The sequence below is a fragment of the Euwallacea fornicatus genome, chromosome 34 (genome assembly GCF_040115645.1).
Source record: "Euwallacea fornicatus isolate EFF26 chromosome 34, ASM4011564v1, whole genome shotgun sequence".
In the NCBI taxonomy this organism is placed as follows: domain Eukaryota; kingdom Metazoa; phylum Arthropoda; class Insecta; order Coleoptera; family Curculionidae; genus Euwallacea; species Euwallacea fornicatus.
In genome coordinates this window covers 722,381-736,950 of record NC_089574.1, presented here as the reverse complement: position 1 = coordinate 736,950, position 14,570 = coordinate 722,381, and the positions used below count along the sequence as shown (strand labels likewise).

Here is a 14,570-nt window from a genome sequence, read left to right as displayed (position 1 = left end):
ACCTCATGTTATCCATTTATGTTTTTACCACCTCATAGTCGTACCAATTAATGTGAATTATCAGTGCTGAGTATTAAGAATTGCTTATCAATACGGTGCCATGAAGGTGTGAGTAAAATGATGGGTGAGAAGGGTTATGAGCGTGGGAAGAGTGTGGAATGTGGATACAGTTGACTAATATAAACATTGCCCTTAAGGGTGATTAATAAGGGTTTCGTTAGCAACATAAAAAGACATTTATTAGTGGGTGAAGATGTTGGGCATTTTCCTAACACTGATATCACTTCGTAGGTGATTCGCTCGAATGTCAACGTGGCAACGAACAAGATGTCCGTAGTACGTACTGCATTAATAAAATCCGGATCATTCGGGTTTCTTTTGTTCTAAAGACTCGTGAGGTACGTCGTTAGTTTATCCATGACTTAGTGAGTGAGAGAGGGTACCGTTTAACTGTCATTTGGTGAGTGAAAGTCGATGTTGCTGACGAGATTCTGCTTCAGTCTTTTAATACTTGGGGGGTGGGGGGTGAGTTCTAATTGTTTCTTGTGGTTTACAGTTGAGATTTGTCAGGTCAATGAGACGTAATTGACGCAATTAGAATTTGTTTAGTTTAAAATCGATATTATTTACAATTTTGGCTGTTGTGAGAGGCATTAGGGGACTATCTTTAGACGTCACCGAAGAATAATATCACAACTTGAGCATTTTCAAAGATTTTTAAAATGTTTTGGGTACTAGGTTTCAACTGCGTACGTATCATAACTGTTTCGTTTTTTTTTCAGATACTAATTTAAAATTCTTTACAAAAATTAAAATTTATTATTTTAATGTGTTTCAGGTTTCTACTGCGCACGCCTCTGCTTCAGTTCCAAACTCCAACTGTTTCGAAGTTCTTTTCACGAACTAATTCAAAATTCTCGGAAATTAACATTCATTTTTTTTTTTTCAGATATCAACAACATACAGCTCTGTTTCAGTTCGTAACTGCAGCTGTTTAGAAGTTTTTTCAGAAATTAATTGAGAATTCTCGGAAATATTTGAGATTTCAATGGCGTACACGCCTGCTTTCGTCCGAAACTGTTTTTAAGTTTTCTTTCCAGGAATTATTATTCATTTTCTTTGGTGTGTCACGTTTCATATATTTTCCAACAGTTCAAAAAATGAAACGCATCAGAAATACCAATAATAAAGATATGTAATTATTACAGAATAGTAATTTGTAATTACATGGACAGTTAATTGTGTGAGCTCAGAGCCATTTCCAATTGGCTCTGAAATATAAAGGTGATTGTTATTTACGTACATTCATACAAATAGATTAAAATTTTGAATTAAATGCTACTTTGCTCAAGTTTACCAACTATATAGATAAAAAATGGGTACACCATGTACCAACAACTCAAGATTTGTGCGTACAAACTTACTGTTCAATACATTCAACGTGATAGATTTTCGGAAATTCTGAAAGTTTTTCAATTAGCCAATAAAATATGTAGCAGATGAAAAGAAATGGAATTGATCCTAATCCATCAAATACTTTCTTAATCATAGAGAACCACAGCATCCTTCCAGTAACATAGCTATCTACATCAATAACAAGTATTATTGAAAAAAAACAAAGAGTTTATCTTTTTACTAGAAATATTTCAGTGATGTACGGTCATTTCTCCTCGGAAAACTTGTTTCATAAGCTGAAAAAAGAATCAGATTATTCGTCATTAGATGCAATGTAAGAGAAACGTTTATAAAATTATTTCCAAATGAAAGTTATATGTTAACCACTCGTGTCATGAAAGAGTTTTCAATAAAGGAAAAATGTGAAGGCTGAACTGCCTTACTTCCAGATTGGAGTTATGTGTATTTCAACTCCCAATTTTGTGGAATGTGGGTTTCACATGAGGCATTGCAGATACGAAAGGTGAATTCGACAAACCACCTTTTGTTGAGTCGCCCTTCGTATCTGCAATGTCTTATATCTGAAACACGGTATCGCTCTTGTATCCAACGTCAAATCTTTAAGGAAAATAACATTTATTTTTTATTTTTTTAATTTGACTCCTACATATGTACAATTGATTGAATGCACGTTTTCAAAAAGTGATTAACTTATATCTGTTTCAACCTTTAACCTCCAATTCTAGTTGATGTTTACCTCGCCTCTCTCTTCCGATTGAGCTACCATCCCACAAACCACCACCAATTTTGCATAGGCAGCTTCCGGAGTCATATCGTAACAGGGAATTATGCCTATTTCTTCCATACACTGCAAAACAGCTTTAATACTCATTTTCCCAGATTTAACGCTTCTCTATTGGAATTTGTTGAGGAGTTTAGGGCCAATTAGTAAAGGTCTCATTTAAGAGAGATAGATAAAGTTCTTGTTAACTTGAGAATATCTTTGGCTGAGTTAAATCAAAAATTCAATAATTTAGCTATTACGACTTACTTTTCCCGTTTCGTAAATGAAACTAACTGATCCCTTAAAGCATTGTGTAACAATGACCACAATGACCCCTCGCCCTACAGCATTTCGCAATACATCTAATAGATCTTGCCGATGAGACGGGATATTTCCTGCACCATAGGTGATCAACACTACTCCTTCTAAGGTAGGTTCCAAAAATGAAAGTAGCTGCATCGCGGAAAAATTTCAATAAAACGATTTTTAGAAACCTAGACAAACCTAAATTTTGCTTTGAAAAATTTACCTGAGTTCTAGTTAAAGTAGGAAACATGTATAGAATCCCAATGTTTTCACATAAATTTGTTTGTACCATCAGTGGTCCTCTATCTGGTTTTTGTAAAATGTTCTGGCGATGGACTAAACAGAAATTAAAATAATTTTTTTTAAGCTATTAAGAATTATATAAATTTAATAACATTTTGATTTATACATCATCCAACAGCTCAGATGCCCTTGAAAGCTGTTAGTAAAATATGATATATCTGGGTACATCACAATATCAACGGCAAGTATGTTGAGTTTGTAAAAAAATAACTTACCAGCGCCGTCTGCCGTGTCCTCTTTGCTGTAAAGTAATTAAAATTAAGAAAATTAAGACCTATTATGACTATGCCTAATTCCAGTTTTTCTTCTGCTCTGGCGTCTAATTAACTCGAGATAAACCGAGCTGATGAGATTTAATATGCTCCAACTTTTGTATGCTCAAGAAAATAAAACGCAGAGCTGAAATAAAGCTTAAAATCGCAATAGATTTTAATCATCTTAAATTTTTACTGCAACTGTTTGCGCTCATCTTCAGGACTCTTAGCTATAAGTCAGCCCCATGCCCCAGGTCCAACTGCACACAGTCGAAGATTTGGTCGAGATGCCGCAAAACGGACACAACAGATGGCGCTGGTAAAATATTTTCCTTCAGGCTCAATATACTTACCGTTGATATTTCCGTTTCCTGCTTGAGCTTTAATCAACTTAAGGAGAATCGAAACCGGTCTATGAGATTCCCAAATTAATTAAATGCAGAGCTGAAATGAGGCATAAAGTCGTAATTCAGCCATTTGCTGTTTTTGATAACCTTATTATTTTTCAGTCCTTCCATATTTGTGAAGGGTCAACACTCGGAATGGAAGAACGACTTACTTCGAGTGTGGAATCCGGTTTCGGCCAATGCCGGAAAATTCGGAGAGTCAAAACAATCCAGGTGAGTAGAATGCATCTTTCTGACACGGTTTCCGCGCATGAGCTTGTTAGAAAAGTAGACGCAAACCTCCGGTATATCGGAGCAACTGGCAAACACCAGAGCTGAGAGAATGTTGTTCTTGGCATCGCTGGGATTTTCAAATATCGGTATCTACAAATCACGGATTTCCTAATGCAAACATGCCGGAGTACCAGCTGGATATGGTCAAAGTTATACACTACGACGAAAAAAGTCCCAAGTTATGATATGTAGAATAAGACAAAGTGGGAAAAATATTTAGTTTAAAAGCTGTAAGATTTCTAGAATCATCAAATGATAACCCGGTCCATTAGGTATGCGAAGTTATCCCAAAGAGTGAGGGATGCCAAGTTTTTGACTTTAAACGCACATTGATTAATTTTTGGATTTTACAATTCTACAGATCTAGAACTGCGTGCAACGTGTTATGCAAATTATACAGATTTTTAAAAATTGCAATAAGCTAAAATTTTAATATGAGTTGCTTTTGGAACTGAATTCACTCTCTAATTAATTACCTGTGCTCCAGTTACTATTATGGGCTTCTGTAAATTTTTAAACATAAACGATAAAGCTGCGGAAGTGAAGGCTAGGGTATCGGTTCCGTTCAAGACTACAAATCCATCAAATTCATAGTAGTTTTCCTAGAACTTATTTGAAAATATACCCGTCCAATAAAATGGACTCTATTCCCAAACCTCGATATTTTTAGCTATTATTACCCATTCCTTTGGCGTCATGTTGCTGGAATCCAGAAGAGGATGGTATTCTCTTATTTGATAGGCAATGGCCTTAGTACAGGACGGCACCCTTTTGAGAAAATTACATTTTCGTTGACCTAACTCACTGATACAATGCAATATTTGCTGACCATACTGGGTACAAGGAAACTTACCTTGTAATTAGTTCGTGATTCCTGAGTGAGTAAATTCGAGCCAGGTCGGGATCGTGTAATTCCTGACACGTTTTAATCTTGCTGCTCAGAACATCGGGAGCAGGCACCAAAACTGTTGAAGTATTGCGAAATATTTAAATAAAGATGAATGAAATGGCATTTTTCTTCACAAAATCATTTTTAAATGTTCTTAAGATAAATCATGAAACATTAATTATCGCTTTTTCTCGAACGAAGAATCTTTGAGTATGGATTTAACCCTGTAAGCTGAGCGTGATGGTGAAAGGTGCACCTTGCGTACTATGAGCTGAGTTTCCATTATCGTTAGTTCCCATTGAAATATACTTTGGTCAAAACAACTACGGGATATTTGAAAATATTATCTTAAAAGTTATCTGTGCCACATGAAACGTATCAAAACAAATTATATTTGTACTTTGGAGTTTTTTATTGATAAAATAAAGCACATCTTGTAATTCAAACTTGATCTCATCAGTGGTGACCGCCCTGTTTCAAATTGTGAAATTTTTTTCATTAAAAAGTGATGGTTATCCAACGTAATTTGAATTCGTGATTTATTCATTTGGTACAAAAATAAATTTTTAATAATGAATATGTCCCTGTCTTGCTGCTAAAAAGGCTGGACATCGTGATGGCATTAATTCAATCAAGTTCTCAAAGACGCCTTGGGGAATTCCATTACATCCTTCAATTAGGACATTACGAAGATCTGGAGTAGCTCGAGGTGGTAAATTTCTGCTTGCAGCACGTCTTCCCAAAGTATCCCAAGCGTGCTCAATTGAATTTCCATCTGGAGAATTGGCAAGCCATACAATTATCTCAAAAGTAATTTCATCCAACCAGTTGTTCACGATGTTAGTGTGATGTGGACAAGCATTGTCGTTTATAAATATGAATTTATTACCTATTACTCCAATATACGGCATTATAATAGGTTGAAGAACTTCATTAGATACCTGTTAGCGTTTAAGGGCCCATTGTCAGTAAAAATAAAGATTTGTATGCCCGCCAGGACTAATACCAGCCCATATTATAATACCGCCACTTCCAAAGTAAGATCTTTCTCTGATAAACTGATGATTGTTTCATGTTCCGCGTTCGCAACAAATTCATGCGTTCACGCCAACACGTCGATTATCAGGTTCTACAGTGAACCTAAACTCGTCACTGAAGAGTACCCGATTCCATTTATTACGGGTTCCCCCTCGAAGCTCAGTCCATGCTCTTCTTGCTCTATTTTGTTCCACAGTCAATAGAACATACACCATTGGTTTTCGGGCATACAATCCGACGTTGTGGGGTCTATTTCTTATGGTTTGAGTGGACACAAGCCTTCCGGTGCCTCGGGCAAACTCGCTTCTTAAAAATATTGCATTGACACTGCGATTTTTTCTCGCGAGCAATTGAAAAAATCGGTCTTCCCTAGGTGTTAATGTTGATACTCGACCTTATCCTGGTCTTCTTCTAACATTTCCCTTTTCAAGAAATCGATTCTACAATTGTGAAACTACACTTTGGCTGACATTAAACACTTGGGCAACATGCGTCTGGGTTCGCCCAGCTTTAACTTGCCTTATGGCTCGCCATGCTTCACTTTCCATTAAATCATGTTTCTCGTTTATTGTGAAAATTATGAAATTGAAAAATTGGACACCACTCATTCCCGAGTAAAAAAATTCAATTGATACCTAAGTAGCGCTTAAATGCGTTTTCATATTCTTTGTGGGAATTCAAGTTAAAATCTATAAAATCGACTGAGACCTACCGTATGCAGTATTATCCTGTTTAGTCCTGTGAAATTATTATTATTATCCTAAAAGAAATGGCAGAATAATTTTTTTTTTAATCATAAATAATATAATATCCCCTAATTGTTTTGAGTGGTATATTTGAATGGTAGCGTGTCATTTAGCAGAAGTCCAGCCAAAGTCAACAATTACACAACTATTGACTCAAACTCTAACTCAAACGGAAAATAAAATATGAAAAAACACAAATTACGTGGAGAAAGAGACAATATAAAGTACAACCCATTATATAATTTTTTTTTTCGACGCTTTTTTTATTTTCTTTCTTTGACAAATTCTAACGGTTTCAGTAAAATTCGAGAATTTTTCCAAGTTACTTTTTACAACCGTTATTAACAGAGTTAGATATTCTTCGTTATGGTGAATCACCTATACCGCCAGTCAGTACCTGTTACTAATCATATCATTCTAGAACTCGAAAAGTGAAAGACATACTGCGATATATCAAATTTCACCATATTTTTCTAGCATGACACGAATACATCAAAATCAGCACAAATTATGTTTGATCTTGATAATACTAACCGCCTTGATGGTTCCTCTTCATCCCTACCGTTCCTCCGGTGTACAAAACTAGTACTTTCCTCAGTTCCGCTAAGTCAGCCATGATTTCACGAAAAATTAATGTAGGAAACTAAAGAGAGATAAGATTATCAACACATAGTCTTATCAGTTATATGTTCATTAAGCAATTGCAACAACTCACTATTAGATATTTCAAATATTAGTTTACACTGAAAATTTTTACCCGGAATATGATTAGACAAATTATTAATGCCACCTTCCCAACATTCGTTATAGGGTCTTTTTAGCAGTTTTTAATCAGGTGAAATCATGCCTGTGCCAATTTAGGTAAGTGTCCTTTAAACAACCTTTGTGAATATTGAGCAGGTGGAGTTTTCCAACTTAAAAATACCAATTCATGTTAAATTTTTGTTATCAATTGAACTACCCATCAAAATTTAACAATTTTAGTAGTAATCATTTTTACATTCAAGAGATCATTATTATATGTGCTACTTTATAGCTAAAAATTGTTATCGTGGGCACTATACAGGGTGTTTCAGAATTGCGTGGCACTATTTAAGGTATGTATTTTCTAGTACAAAATAAAGGAAAATGTTCGTATAAACGTGTGTCCGATCTCGATCGGAAACAGAGTTACAAGCAGAGTTACAAGGTGTCAAAAATTAAGGTAAAATTAGGTTTTTATTTTATTTTGCCGGACCTACTGCAGATAAAGCTTTCAAATTTTATATATTTATCAGATAATAGGTGCTGTTTAATGTGAGAATAAATTGCCTTCAACTATTATACAGGGTAGTGTATTTTCTAGGTCTTGGTATATAAAATCCTTCAAAAAAATTTACTCGTACACCACTATTAAATTTCAATATGTTTCTTAAGTTCTTCAATCTATCACTTAAATTTTATCTCCTTTTACTTTTTTTTCAAATTTGTTTCCAGTTTTCTCGTATATTCATTCAATTCGTGGAACCCAGGGATTTTAGTTTTATTTGTTTTTTTAACGAATTTTACGGTATTATATGATTACTTAACTTTTCGTATTAAACCACAATTAGATACTCCTGTAACAGATTCGTCATAATTCTCCCGATTCTATGTGAATTACAGGTGATATCCAAAAACGAAAATTGAGCAAAAACATGACATTTAAATGATTTTAAAAGAACTTAAATTCACATATTTGAAAACGGACTGACTATTTTTGGGGACACCCTGTAAGTGATTAATGAATAAAACTGAGTAACAAAAATATTATTCAAATGATAATCTCGACATTTAACTTTGTGCGTAGCAAAAATTCGAATTGATTCTACTGCCTGCATTGGTTCATTTAAACTACACAAGAGAATGCCTTGCTTAATTCAGCTCAGTTCTGGTTAGTACATACGAAGAACGCTAAATATTATCAAGGAATAGCATAAATGATGTGACAACGCATAGTCGAAGGGCTCAAGTCAGTACGTGGCGAGGTACTCGCTACTATAGGTAATTCTGTGTTATACAGAAGTGTCATATGTTCTTAATTTTTAAGTAAGTGAATAACTGACTTCATGTGATAAACCGTTAAGTTTCTATGCATACTTTATAATGTAATCTTTATATTATTATTAAGCAATTTGTTTACTTACCGGTCGTGCATAAAAAAATAAAATATTTGGCACCGTAAAAACTAGCAAATTAAAAGAGAATTAAACAAAGCTGGTAGTGGCACACTTTCCTGCACGGAAAACACCTGTTGGGGTGAAAAATCAATAACGAGTGAAAGCAGACGGAAAACAGGGCGAGAAACTCCTCCAAATTTCTCATGTTCTGGTAGTGTGGATGCGCAATGTATCCACAAGAATTAAAAACTAGGAATTTGCGACAATTCCCTTACCTAAAGCTTTTTTATATAGAGAATTTTAAGGCTTAAAGTTCGGACTTGGCAAGCAGTAGCAAAGATGTGCTTTGCAATAAGTAGGTAGTGTAGAATATAGCTAATAATTTATATTACGCACTTGCTTTTTCATTTGATAAGGAAATTGTTTAAATGACGTACAAGCTTATTTGCGCCTTTTTTCAACATAGCAGCTTAAAAGCTTCTCAAAAATTTACCTTAAAAGCATTTTACTGACGCCTTTAAATCAGTAGAACATGCGCGTATTCAACGAACTGTCCATTCTTACGTCTCCTCGCATTTAAAAGTAACAGCGTCGTTGACACGAATCAAAAATATTGGTAAAAAACTGCCATACATTGTCAATTTAGAATAGAGGGTTCATTTTTGTGCGTTTAAAATTTACAAGAAATAAACTTAAACATTAATTTTCCAACTTTTTCTTTATTCTACCACTATCGTCACTAACTATTCTCTTAAACAACACGGCTGAATCGTCCCCCAAACACTTGGTTTTGAAGCTCTGGTCCATCCATGAAAACTTCAGTAAATTATCAAAAAACCGCTCCTCCTTCGGCACATTTAACTTGTTTAAGAGAACGTTACTAATGTTAGGAATAAGGGGCTGTAACAATATACCGGTCACCCTTAAAGACTCCATTGCTAGATGTAAAACTGTCTGCAAATCTTCAGTTGTGTTTTTGCTCTTTTTCAGTTCCCAAGGTTTCAAGGTTTCAAAGAACAAATTCGCAGAGTGAAGGGTCGCTATTACAGCGTCTGCAACTTTGTAGAAATTGTATTGATTGTAATGGGTCTCGCATAAACCTAAAGTAAAAGTCCACGATTGTTTTTTGAAAAATTTTGGATTTATCCGCGTTACCTGGCAATTGTTGAATATTTTCCAAAAGTCTTTTAGTCACGTCGCAAGAGGACACTCGATCGAACGAAACGGTGTTTAATGCGGGAAATTTTTGATCAGGATTTAAAGCTTTACCGCAACATCTACTGAGCAAATTTCCTAAAGTGTCGGCTAGCTCTGCATTTAACAGTCTCAGGACTTTCGTTTCACTGTAGTCTGCAAAGAAATAATAAGGGTGTTTTACAAATCATGCGACCAAATTTAGTTGTGTAGTGACTCAAAACTTGTCTAATACTCCTTCAATGGTATGAGAGAGCCAGACAGGAAACTAAGATTAAAATATGTACATGAGTTATCACAAGTTTCGAAAAATTTACAAATTAAGGGGCACAATTTTGTAGGAAACATCCAGCACTTACCGGAAAATGTGTCTTAGAAAATATTTGAACTAGTTATTTTTTGTGACTGTTTTTAAAATATGTGTTTTTAGTAAAACTTAAATTCCTTCATAATATTCTTAGAGAAAAACAAACGTACTTCCATCGCTATGATTTACTCCTTCTCTTAACAGGAAATACCTCAATCCATCGGCAGTGTAATTGACAATATTTTGCATAGGGTTCAGAACGTTCCCCTTCGATTTAGACATTTTTTCGCCATCGACAGTCCAATGAGAATGGCATAGAATTCTACGTGGAGGCTCCAGATCTGCTGCTATAAGGAATGCTGGCCAGTAAACACCATGAAATCTAACAAAAGTATTTAGTTTTTGTTCCAATAATAATTATTATATTCGTCAAGAAAAAGCTTTGAAACCCCAAATTATCGTAAAAAAAACTCAAATGCATTTTTCACTTACTTTAAAATGTCTTTTCCGATAACCTGAATATCAGGCGGCCAGCATTCCTGAAATTTCCCATTGTCGATTTCCGAATACCCAGCGACTGTTAAATAATTGACTAATGCATCAAACCAAACGTATATTGTTTGATCGTGGTCATTTGGTACTGGTACACCCCAATGCACTCGAGAGGATGGACGAGAAATTGATATATCTGAGAGCGCGTCAAGAGAATGAACAATATCCAGAAGGATTTTGTAGAATTTTTGAGGAACAACAGCCTTTTCTAAAAGCGATTTAATTTCTTGATAATTGCTGGACACTAGATAGCCATTAGATACATTTTTATTTTAAAAAATTTGATTTAATTTTCCGAATCGCTTCAGATTGTTGATAACTAGTTGAATGATTTTTTTTCTTACTTCTCTTACAATCCTCATTTACATCGATATGTTAAAGAATTAAAAAAGGAATTTCAAATTGGTACTAGCATTTATACAGGGTATTCCCAAAAAGATACAAAGCATAAAATACATGTCCCACAACACCCCTTATATAGCTGCTGACGATTTTGCCATTTTCTTGTAAAGGGTCTTAAAGATAATAAATATATATACGAAATTTAAAAAATTTAACTCGTCGCATACAAAAGAAAAACGCAAAATATGAAGACAAATGTAAAGCTTTGGCACCCTGTATATTGAAAATGGAGTGTTTCTACTCAAGAGTCTATAAGTATTTTTTTTATTATTTTGTAGAATGCTACTGGCTTTTGAAATATCTCCATAATGATATATTACGTCCTGTATAATAAAATAAAAATAACCCTTGCTATTAATACTGCATTGATTTTTTCAATTTTAGAGCTGTAGTAATGATTTTTATTATATTCGTTTATTATTCGTCGATCACTTGAAACGTTAATTTATTATGCTTACAAGTGCTCTATCAAAGCTTCAAGGGCGAACAAAGGGAATTTGTGAAAATTAACAAAACCGATGTAGCCCACAATTTAAATACCGTGTAAAACAAGAGAAATATTCCTTAAAATTTACAGCAAATTTTACCAAAACGATTCAATAATTAAAAACGCTTTTCAATAATTAATTCGGGTCGCTTTTAAGTAGAGAATTGCCCAACACAGTACTGTCTAGTTTCATAATGGGAGTTCAAAAATGAATACAGCATAACATTACTTGCCATTTCTTTGTAACCAGTCTATTAAAGCCTGTTTAAATGAGCTAAGTTTAAAAATATAGTTAGTTTCCTCGCTCCACTCAACTGGTTGTTTACTTTCATGTGACACCAACATTTTTTTCCCATCTTTTATTATTTCAAGCAGCTGGGAATCGCTTAGAAACGTTTCATCGGACACGCAGTACCATCCTTGGTAAGTAGATTGGTATATGAGGCCTTTTTCAATTAACTGTGTCTAAAATTTATAGATTTTTCTAATCAATGCTAATTCGTGATATAATGGTATTTTTAAGTGTATTCTTGTATACTGGCTTGTAATAAATCAAAACACAATAACATTGGCACTTTATTAACGGCTCAATGAAAAAAATCCATGTTAACTTGTTAAAAATATTAGAAATTTTAAAGTGCTCCAAAGGTCCTCATTCTTCCCTAACTAACTTAACAAGGTGCAACCTTTTGCAATATATAGGTAAGAATCCTGCTTGGAATTAAAAATGTTTTAAATAATAGATGCTTAAAATGCACACTACTGAAATTTTTAACAAAAGTATAAAAAAATTATCTTACCCAAAATTTTTGTACAGTCATTTTATGCCTCTCTTCACTAGTCCTAATGAAATCAGTACATGAAATACTAAAAGTATTTGCCAGCTCGCGATAGTGTGAGGATATTTTAGTACAGTAGTCATTAATACTAGTCTGATGGTTCTTGGCAGCTCTTTGGATCTTTGTTCCATGTTCATCTGTCCCAGTGGAGAAGATAATTTTTGTCTCTTTCCTGGTTAAGAGTTTCCACCTTCTAATTGCATCAGCTATCAAGGAACTGTATAAATGGCCAATGTGGGGTTCTAAAAATTGAATCGATGATATCTTATTGGAAGACAAAATAACTGTAGGCATATGAAAAGGAAATCAAATGTTATTAATGAAACTTAAGCTAAAGTATTCCTGCGATTAGTAGTATATATTTGATTGCTATGCTGTGCCTCCATTTTAAATTGTTTTCAGTGTTAGCTTTATTTCAATTTAATTTTATTTTCTTTTATTGCTATTACATTATTATTGTGGCCAGTATTTGATTAGTAATATATGTGAGAATTACACATTAACTGTATTAGTTCAAATTTATTACCACCAGATATGGTAAGTATACCCTCTTTACAGATTAATTTTGTAACTTGTGGCAGTGAAACTTGATTTGAATCAATATGATAAAGTTCGGGTTCAATGAGTTGTAATATTATCCTATACCCGATACCAAGGAAATAGAATCATTCTCACTAAATGGCAAAATTTTAATATGTCTTACCAGCATTCACATAGTAAATAGGAGTTGTTAATAGTGCAACAGGTTTCTTCGAACTATAGTTTCTTGCACTACAAAATCCCTTCCAAAGCATTGAAATCAACAAAAATAAAACTTTTTACTGAAAACTAATACGTTGCGTTATTTAATCACAGAAACTTAAAAGAATCGATGAAAAATGTTACATTACTGAATAATTAATTGATTTGCCTTGTTTATATTGCGATAAAATATTGTACATTTTTGAAATAATGCAAAAAGTACAAATACCAAAATTTAAATGCGAAAATTCTCAAAAATGGAAAAGGTAGGTTAGGTGTAAATTTAAACTTCAAAATCAGCTGATTCGCTCCTTATCATACTAAAACCACGTATTTTCTTATTCATAAAACGTCACATCATCCTTTTCTAACATTTAATTTCATATATAGTAAATCCAGCGAACTAGGCATATGAAGAAGTGTCTGTTTCTGCGCATCTCGATTCATACTATACAAAATACGAATAAAACGTGACAGATCATTTGCGGTACTGCTCGCTTGATGTGATGGCTAGGCGAAGCTTTGCAATGTTGCCGGCTCCCTTTTAAACGGCTTAATTGATGATGTCGACAAACCAATGTATTAAAAATCCGGCGATACTTAAAGGCGAACCTAAACAGTAAAGTATTTTTAATACATTTTTTGTTGAATATATGAAATATAAAGCCGAAAATAATTTTGTTTTCCTTACTTGCTATCGAAAATTTTTAATAAATTTATCTTCCGTGTTTTGTTATAATAGCGAATAGAAATAGATTAAAATGGAAATTTTTACAATTGAAGAAAAAGTCTTCATGATCAAACAATTTTATTCAAAGCAATCCTTAGAAGAAGTAGTTGCTTGTTTTTTAAGACGTTTTGAGAATTAGCTCGTTCCTAGTGTTACCACAGTGCGTCGTATCACTTAAAATTTCGAGACGACTGGATGTCTTTCACCTCTGCGTCATAAACGCCCCCCACAAGATAACAATGAAAGAGAAGAACAGGAAATCACGGTTTGTGCCAGCATTGAAGAAAATCCTGATCAGTTCTTTAGTGAAATCACGAACCAAGTAGATGTGTCATGTACAACCGCCCACAGAATTTTGAGGAAAAAAGGATACACTTCATACAAGATGAAAAAAACGAATCAAATCTTTCCTGAAGATCTAGAGAGATGGCTGGTTTTTTGTGAAACAATAATGGAAAGGGCCAATAATAATGAAAATTTAATCAAAAATACCCTTTTTACGGATGAATCGACATTTCCATTATTAGGTCACACTAATCCAGTCGTCACTAATTATTGATCAATGGAAAATTTGAACCGAACGTACAAAGCGCGAATCCAATATCCCCAAAAACTTAATTACTGGGCAAATATTTTAGGTGACCATGCAATTGGTCCGTTTTTAACTGAGGATACTTTGAATGGGTTGAAATACCTTGACTTGCTCCAGGCACAAATTATTTCAGCAATCAAAAAATTAGGAATTAATTTAGATGTATGATTTCAATAAGATGGTTGTCATACCC

At 34.0% G+C, this 14,570-nt stretch overlaps 2 protein-coding genes across 2 annotated transcripts; both read right to left on the bottom strand.

The window, feature by feature from the left end:
- Positions 1-1,177: 1,177 nt before the first annotated feature.
- Positions 1,178-8,863, bottom strand: LOC136348652 (L-asparaginase-like). Its single transcript, XM_066299647.1, has 10 exons — positions 8,561-8,863; positions 6,930-7,038; positions 4,576-4,687; positions 4,379-4,490; positions 4,199-4,324; positions 3,602-3,812; positions 2,709-2,821; positions 2,447-2,632; positions 2,153-2,263; positions 1,178-1,691 (listed from the first exon to the last, which is right to left on the bottom strand). Exons 2-10 carry the CDS (start codon positions 7,009-7,011, stop codon positions 1,647-1,649), a joined length of 1,098 nt encoding a protein of 365 aa, XP_066155744.1. The 5' UTR covers positions 7,012-7,038; positions 8,561-8,863; the 3' UTR covers positions 1,178-1,646.
- A 369-nt stretch (positions 8,864-9,232) lies between these two features.
- On the bottom strand, positions 9,233-13,321 carry MetRS-m (Methionyl-tRNA synthetase, mitochondrial). The gene is made up of 7 exons (XM_066299640.1): positions 13,018-13,321; positions 12,276-12,556; positions 11,709-11,940; positions 10,527-10,794; positions 10,205-10,416; positions 9,689-9,883; positions 9,233-9,633 (listed from the first exon to the last, which is right to left on the bottom strand). The coding sequence occupies exons 1-7, from the start codon at positions 13,106-13,108 to the stop codon at positions 9,233-9,235; spliced, it is 1,680 nt and encodes a 559-aa protein (XP_066155737.1). The 5' UTR covers positions 13,109-13,321.
- Between the last annotated feature and the right edge of the window lie 1,249 nt (positions 13,322-14,570).